Source organism: Astatotilapia calliptera, chromosome 2, assembly GCF_964374335.1.
Source record: "Astatotilapia calliptera chromosome 2, fAstCal68.1, whole genome shotgun sequence".
In the NCBI taxonomy this organism is placed as follows: Eukaryota; Metazoa; Chordata; class Actinopteri; order Cichliformes; family Cichlidae; genus Astatotilapia; species Astatotilapia calliptera.
In genome coordinates this window covers 34,527,108-34,535,695 of record NC_137423.1, presented here as the reverse complement: position 1 = coordinate 34,535,695, position 8,588 = coordinate 34,527,108, and the positions used below count along the sequence as shown (strand labels likewise).

Sequence of the window (8,588 nt, the reverse complement as noted above, 5' to 3'; positions counted from 1 at the left end):
AATTGTACTTTACTTTAATCCTCAATGGGACCCCATTAGGACCCTTTATATTTTCTAGAAATAGACTGTTATTAAAAGTTTTGTTTGTTTCCTTCTTGTATGACAGATTTTTTAAACTTAAAGCATTATTATTATCCAGCATTTTTATGCAAAGAAATTACATTTATTCAGACGGTCCTTGTCTGCCAGTTCTGATTAATTCATTTTGAAACTTTAGGCATGTTCAGAGTAAATTATGTATTAGAGTATGCTACTACCATTTAAACATCAAAATGTACATGACAAATCTGCAATACTTACAATGAAGTCATCATGGTCAGAGTGCTTTAGGTACGTTCTTATGTTTAAAATAAAAAATGTATAATAATTAAAACATTCAAAATAGTTTCTGCAGCGGTAAATCTTGTACTCTATGTCCATCAGCTCGCTGGCTCACATTACAAAGTATTGATTAGAAGTGGAAAACTGTAACAAAATCAAAGCCAATCAAAGACATGTTTCATTTTCACTAATGGGCAAGAAATCCTCAAAAAAAAAAAAAAAAAAAACATGAAGAAGAAGCTGTAGGAGAGCAAGGCTAATTAACGGTAGGAACATCACATTACAAACATATCAGCAGCCTCTTGAAGGTAAAGGTGTTCTCAGGACACTTATTGCACACAAACTTACTCATAAATAACTTCTATCGCACACCAGAATATAGGTCAGTTTCTCCCTTCTTCAGTTTGGTTTAGGCTGTCAGTGTTCAGTGAGTGGGCAGGATAAAGACCATTTAAATTCCTGATCCATCTGCATCAAACATTTCCTTTCTCACGTTCACCTTTGCTGGTGAAAACTCCTCTAGAATAATAAGAACAGTGCAGACATGGAATGTGTACAGTAGAACCCATGACACTGTAAAGCACAGATAGTTGCCTTATCTTTCTGCCTCTTTATCTCTCATCCTCCACCTTGTTTCTACTATTTTCCTCTTCTCTTCCTGTAGACCTGAATCTACAAATAATTTCCAAAAGGTGTAAAGTCCAGCACCATCACCATCCCCCACTGGGCTTTTACTGGAGTCGCTTGCCACGTCCTGCACCACCAAGTCCAGAATCTCCATCTCTGTGGAGCAAACCCTCCACAGAGATGTAGTGTGATTACTCTTTCTTCCTATGTTTTGATAGAAAAAATTACAATACAAAAACAGAGAGGTGGAGATCACATGAGAATGGGATATGAAGGGGATTTCACAGCTCAGTAAGTTTGAACAGTTTGTTTACAATTCCCTTTATAGCAAGTCCCTTGGGAGGAGGTGTAAGCATAAACAGTGATACATTTTCTCAGAGATTTTGCAGATTAGTTAGGAGTTCGTCCACTCAGGAGAAAAAAGTGTAAGTTAAAGTGCCCGCAGGGGCTCAAAAGGAGGAGGGGTGAACCTTGAGTGAGAGTGTACGTAAGATGTGCATGCATGCACGGACACACACACAAACACTTTCAACCCCCTGCAGACAAAGCCTTCACAGGCTCATCTGGGCAGTGCTGCTGGCCCTCAGGGACACACCTCCAAGAGAGATGGCCTGACTAACTCTCCATGGCAACTAATCAATAAGTGACAGTCAGTCAGGACTGACCCGTAGCAGAGTGTGTGCCACCTCCCCCATGTTCCCAGGCTTACACCCCCATAAACTGCACACACACTCTAAAAGACAAAGTGCTCGCAACCGGGTCATTTCTTCCAGGAAACTGAATGTCCTGATGTGTTTTGGATGCATCCAACTGCAATTACTTGGCTTTCAGCATTTTTGGGGGTTTTACGCTAACTACACTGGATGGAGAGCATACACTGGAACAAGTTACCGAATGTTCAGAGTTCTTGACATTAGTGATATGATCGGCAGATTTTGATGGAGCAGATTCGCCACTGTACTATTGTGTGTCTGTCAATCTGTGTTTTATCTCACTGTCCTTAAGAAAATAATCAATATCGCTGGCCTAGATGAGCAGCCTAATCTTCTGCCTTGTATCCCCTGAAGTCCTTATTCCCCTGACTCTATATTGTCTTGCAGCATCTCATACTCACTTTGCTGTCCTTAGGCATACTATATTCATCAGCTCACATACACTTGGCCCAATTTTTCCAAGCTTCCAAGACAGGTCAAAAGCGGGATCAGATTCCAGTTTGGCAAATAAGAAGCAACACTACATGCTCCAGTGTTCATAGACAAAGTAAAGTGTGCTATAGAAAGAGACCATCTGCAGCTGATGCACTTTTACACGACAGTAACTCTCTTGGTTTCCTGAGCTTTCCTGAACATACATTAGAACCAGCCGTTTGTATGTAATTGTCATTACAGGTTATTCAGGAAGAAGCCTCTTAATCCTGGTTCATTCTGGGTTGTGTGCTTTGTGTGTGTGTGTGTGTGGTTTCGCACATTTTCCTCCGACCACAATTACAAGCGAAAACAAGTTCAAGTAAAGCTCAGCATTGCTTAGCTGAACAAAATATCAAAGGGCTCTCATCAGAAAAACTCTCCAAACATACAAAAAGAAAAAAAAAAAAGATTCCTCCCATTTCAGCTGTTCGCGTGATTTGTATTTGTTTTGTTTGGGACAAAAGCGGCGGTAATCCCGTCTTATATTTGACAAGTTTCATATTCACACACACCTGCTGGGACAGAGTAAACACACCTTCAGAGTCAGACACCTTAATGGATGACCCTCGCATTAGAACCTAAGTCCGGATAACCCCTAAAGCAGGCATGTTGACATGATATTGTACAGAGACATGCCCATTCTGGAGATGACTGATGAGCAGTAGCCACATCACAGCTAACTTGTTTACAGGACATTCAGTCTGTACATAGGTCAATCCTGCACACATGGCTCAGTTTCCCTTTTGTTTAACTGCAGTTATGTAAAAAACAGATTCCCTAAAAGTATAAACAATAATATCTGAAAAGTAAATGTGATTTCTTTTTTAACTTAGGTGTTTATAGAAATCCACAGAAGCAAAGAAGGTCAAGAAAACACAATTAGAGATCAATTATTTATATTATAAATGTATCTACGTGCACTACTCTATAGTTTGCTTTACCTTTGGTGCCTGAAAGTCTATAAAGGCCGTAATTCTACTAATTTACTTTCTTTGGTATTAACGCAGGTAACTCCCTGCTGGGCGGATGCAGTTTCTTGAGTGGCGGCATGCTTGTCTTTGAAGCATTTCCCACTCAGCATTCCTTGCGGTTGTGTAATGTATAATGAGCCAACCACAGCTATCATTAATGAAACATTTGCATCACTCACGCAACTAGTCCGTCAGTGTTCACATAGGTTCATGTGAGGGCCTGAACCTACATTGCTGAAAGAAGATAGGTGGGGAAAAAAATAAAATCATAATAATAAGAAGAAGATAAAATGTGACTTTGTGCCGTGTCTGGTGAGGGCTGTCAAATGTGTGAGTTGAGTGGGTGAGTGAATGGAGAGGACGGTGCAGTGGAGAGGGGTGGCTCTCTGTGGGTCAGCCCAGAAGCCCTGACCCCAGGAGGATTTGATGCCATTTTCCCACGCAGGGAGTCGACCTGAGAGGAGCTCGTTAACAACATCTGCCCCAGTTCAGAGAGATTAACCTCATCCCCAACCCCCTTCACCTCTACACACACACACACACACACACAGCACTTTGCTGTCAATCTCATTACCTCACACAGGTCCCACCACTCCGGACAGGCCTCCCCAAGCTGGACAGGCCACCCTATAGGCCTCTCCGGGCTCAGATCAAACGGGTCTCCTGGATTTACTAGACATAGTAAATGGGTACAGTCTGAATCTGTCATAGGCGCAAAGGCCTTCACACATCGATGAATGTATGGCATAGGGATAGCACTCATCCATTCATGCATTACATTCAGACTGCATTCTTAGCTGATGTCTGATCTGTGTATTAGAGGAGGCTTCAGATTTGAGTCTGAGATTATATAAAGATTTGAGAGCGTGCTCAGAAGGTGTGTTCTTGTTGGAAGCTGCCCAGCCAGTCAAGCAGGAAACGTGATGTCACAAACAGATTTTCCACTCATCACATTGACGTAAAAAGGACAGGTAAAGCACACTCCTATTGGTTAGGCCATCTATTTTACCTATATACTTTCATAAAATGTGCAACTGGCAGGGCATGTTCTGACATAATATGGGGAGAGACCTAAGAAAAACAGGACTGACAGAAACATGGCTCATGGAGCTGCTGCTGTCAAGTCAAGAGTCTGTGTTGGCAGACTGATAGGTGTGCACAGACGCAGAGTGGCAGAATCCACTGGGAATCTGCTGAAGCCATGTTTTACAGGGCTATAATTAGGTTAGTTTTTGGAGAGGGGGTTAAACAAACTGGGGCTGTGAGGTCATAGGCAGATGGAAGTGGGATATGCCTGCACTTGCTGAGTGGGCACAGAGCTCCACATGACAGGCGAGAGAGAGAGAGGCCCTTTGGGCACTCAGCAGGGGGACAGCGAGGGGGTGTGGGGGTGGTGTGGTGGGGAGCCCAACTCAGATGGCCTAACTGCCAGAATATTCAAACGCAGTCAATAGATATGCGCACACCTTCCACCAACCACAGCAGTAAAGTCCTAAATCATCAGTAGACGTTACATTTCTGTGGCAATCCAGGTGATTATAGAAAGTGGAGTTATAAGAAAATCTTTCACTCCCAACATATTTATACTTTTCCTTTAGTTGTTAAGCCTAAGCCCACGTGTTGGTGCATTTATCCAGAGAGTCGTATTGGTGAAAGTCATCCAATATTACTGAATTTGATAAATCAAAATAAATAAATATATATAAATATTGCTCTGACGAGACTACGACAAACTCCTCTAACACTGAGCACCAGGAAGAGAAAAGCTGCTTAATTACCAAAAAAATGAGTAGGAGAGTGTGATTAGGTGACGGGTGGCTGCTGGCACGCTAGAGTGACTTAAAACCTGTCAGTGAATGCAGGGAGGTCTGGATAATCTTTCCCTCCACAAAGGTGCGTGGGGCTAATCTAGGCTGCTGTGCTGAGCTGTGGATCAAGTCCTAAAGGGGAGTGTGGGAAGGCCAGCGGGACCGCCACCGCTTAGGCCCTCTTGGTGGGCCAGGGCTTATTTATCCTAAGGTACACTGCAACAGCAGGCCAGTCCATTCTTCAAAACACCTTAGCGTCAGGAACAGTACGTGCATTAAAGGAGATTAAGTTTTATAAATGTGGCACGTTTATAAATTGAGAATTTATTGAAGAAGAAAAAATCAGAGCATAGAGAGTTTTCAGAGTCATGACAAGAGTTTAACAGAACCAAGACACAGACTGACAAAGAGTAGAATTTAAAAACGTTTCAAAAGGTACACGAGAACTAAATCTCTTCACATATAAATCAAATAAAAGTTCGAAATAATAAGATCACATTTTGTATGACTGATTGTTAAGTGATACAACACTTTCTGCCAAACAAAGTTGTGAATCAACGATACTTGGTACATCACTGATGCACCAAGTATCGTTAATGAGTGCTGACGCATTAAAGTAAACTTTTTCATATCACATTTCAGATAATATTCTGATAGTATATGGTATAGTCTTATTTAGTAAAAATGTTACCAGTTTAAATACAATCTGAATATGCTTATATAAGGATCTGCCAGTCTAATTCATTTTAGTTTAAAACATCTTAGATTTTTATATTTTTTTAGTTAAAAGTTAAAAAATATATATATATACAAAAAGGTAATTATTGTATATTAAAGACCTATTCAAATGAGACAAAATAAAAACCAACCTAAGCAAACAAGTACTTTTACATGGTTTGTTTTCAACCCATCTGACCTATGAAAACTGAGTGAATTTAAGGGAACATACAGCTTTTCAACAAGAGCAAACATTCATTTCATATATATATATATATATATATATATATATATATATATATATATATATATATATTTTTTTTTTTTTTTTAACAAATAGCCTGTTATCTAATGAAGAATTATGACACTCCTTATTAAGCAGATGTTCAAAATTAGACCAGGAATGAAATTTATGTTTATACCTTCTAAAACAATGAAACATTTTTCCTCTCCTGCTTGTGCTTCTGTGTAAGAAAATCGTAAGTGCTTGAATAACCAACTGATTTGACATTTTCAAAGAGAAAACATTTTTATGAACACATCTTACAAATGTAAATGCCAATTGTTTGGTCTTCAGACGGTTTTGTGAAAAGAAGACTTTCAGTCTGTCTAAGGGCCTATAATTTATTTATTTATTAAATCACCTTTATATCACATTCTCGTCATTCACATTACACACACAGACACATACACACGAGACGGAGTCACAAGTAACGTTTCGTAGAAATTTATTCAGCATTTAAGAATAGAGGATGGTCTTAAAATATGTAGAAACGTCAGTTTAAATAAACCTTTTCGTTCAGGGTAATGAGCAAACATGACACTGTCAAAAACCATCACAGAACAGAATATTTTACAAAAAATAAAACAATAATTGAACATTTTACGTGACAAAACTTCGGGTTCACAAGCTAAAAAACAAAACAAAAAACAAGTGAAAACAAATCTTACTATAAATAAAACTTGCGTTTGCGACCCGCACTGTCTTTACATTTTCTTTAACCTAGTTCACTGGGAGGAAGGGAAGAAAAAAAAAAAAAAAAAAAAAGGAGACTACAAAATTTGGACACAGTCGAGACAACTGACAGTCTACAAATTAAGTGTAAACATTTATGAAACAACTTTCCATCCAGCTTTTCTGAAATACACCAGCCCCTTCACGAGGCCACATGCCTTTTCATAGAGAGAAAATATGGCATCATTTAAAATATAGAAGTCCAATTCTTCTACATAAGTTAATTGCTCGTACTCGCGATAAAAAGCCTCTTTGCAGCGCAATTTACTCTGGCGGGCTCAACGTTCAGTTTCGATCCATTTAAACGTCTTTTAAAATGGACAAGTCAGAAGATAAAAGCGTGTTTCTCTTTTTTAAAAACAAAACTGCTGAACGTTGTCTCTTTAGCAAGTTCAAGTATCCGTAACTTTTTGAAAAAGTTTTTAAAAGTCTGTGTGGGGGGATTTTTGCGTGCTACTCTCAGATGTGGGTGAGAGGTAGCGTTCCATTAACGCCAGTCCCCGCGGTCTGATAGTGCGGATGGACGCTGTGTAACCGGCTGCTCTGCAGGGATGAATGCTCTGCGCTATCCCCGCCGGGAGGCAGGTACATGCTTATCATATCCCTCAGGTCCCCCAAACACGCCCTCTGAGAGTGGGACGTGATGGCCGGCGGTGGTGAGCTCGGCTCGGTCTTGCACACTGACGCCATGGAGCTCAGTCCCATGGCGCTGGTGGTCTGCTGCGTGTACGCCGGAGACATGCTGTATGTGGAAGCTGCGTTCATGTAGGTCTGCGCCGAAGACATCATCGGGTACTGCAGGCCTGCCATCTCGTACCGGTGCATCTGCTGAATCTGTGGGCTGTTCATGCTGTGATGCTGAGGGTAGGGCAGCTGGTCCGGCATGAGGGAGTACGCACTGTTTGTCCACCCGTTCATGTGCGCGTATCCGTCCATTCGCTGCCCCACTGACACAGCGTTGTTGACGGGGTTGGTTCCTGGCGCCAACAGTCCCCCGGGCAAAGAATACTTGTCTTTCTTGAGCAAGGTCTTGGTCTTCCTGCGGGGACGGTATTTATAATCCGGGTGCTCCTTCATGTGCATAGCCCGTAAACGCTTGGCCTCGTCGATGAATGGCCTCTTTTCACTGTCGGTCAGAAGTTTCCAGTCAGCACCGAGGCGCTTGCTGATTTCAGAGTTGTGCATTTTAGGGTTTTCTTGAGCCATCTTTCTCCGCTGACCCCGAGACCAGACCATGAAGGCGTTCATCGGCCGCTTTACCCGCTCCTGGTCGCTGGCGCTGTTGTTCTTTGCGCCCGGCGCCGAGCCCGAGTTGGACTGCGGGAGCGGGGTCTTGAGCTCGGTTTCCATCATGTTATACATTCAGGCGGCTTTTAGTGTTCACTCAGGCACATAAAAAGTTCACAAAATAACGCCAAAAGTCAAAGAGGTAGATGTACTGACCGATCTCATAAGATGATGTTTTTCTTTTCTTTTTTTGGAAAAAAAAAGTTCTGCCTTAAGAGGCAAATGTGCCTGCAGGTGCTTCTAGGTTCTCTCCGCTCAAACTGCTCCTTCCTTCACGGCTCTGAAACAGAAGTCTGTAAACTTGTTCGCCAAGCTCATCTGTTAATAGGCCTAGGGGCCGGACCATGTGATGTGGATTGACAGCATGACAATGAGGACCAGGTAACCAATCAGCGCGCGGCTCCCATATCCAGCGCGTAACCAACCAGGGCACACACTCCTGTGTTTTGGTCAGAAGAGGAGGGAGAGGTAAAGTTTTAAAACAGCAGCGCAACTCCAAATATTCTGGGTTTACAAAATTTTGCAAGACTAAATCAACGAGTATATAAAAGAAATGAACCCGATTTATTTCTTCCTTTTTTGTCTGTGAACGCATCACATTTCTTCTAGTGACAAATTATTTTAGTTTTCAAATTTAGTGCTTATGGGGTGTTTT

General features: G+C 41.6%; 1 protein-coding gene across 1 annotated transcript; it reads right to left on the bottom strand.

Annotated features, from left to right (window-relative positions):
- Positions 1-6,342: 6,342 nt before the first annotated feature.
- Positions 6,343-8,251, bottom strand: sox3 (SRY-box transcription factor 3). The gene has a single exon (XM_080308077.1). It carries the CDS (start codon positions 8,006-8,008, stop codon positions 7,106-7,108), a length of 903 nt encoding a protein of 300 aa, XP_080164203.1. The 5' UTR covers positions 8,009-8,251; the 3' UTR covers positions 6,343-7,105.
- Between the last annotated feature and the right edge of the window lie 337 nt (positions 8,252-8,588).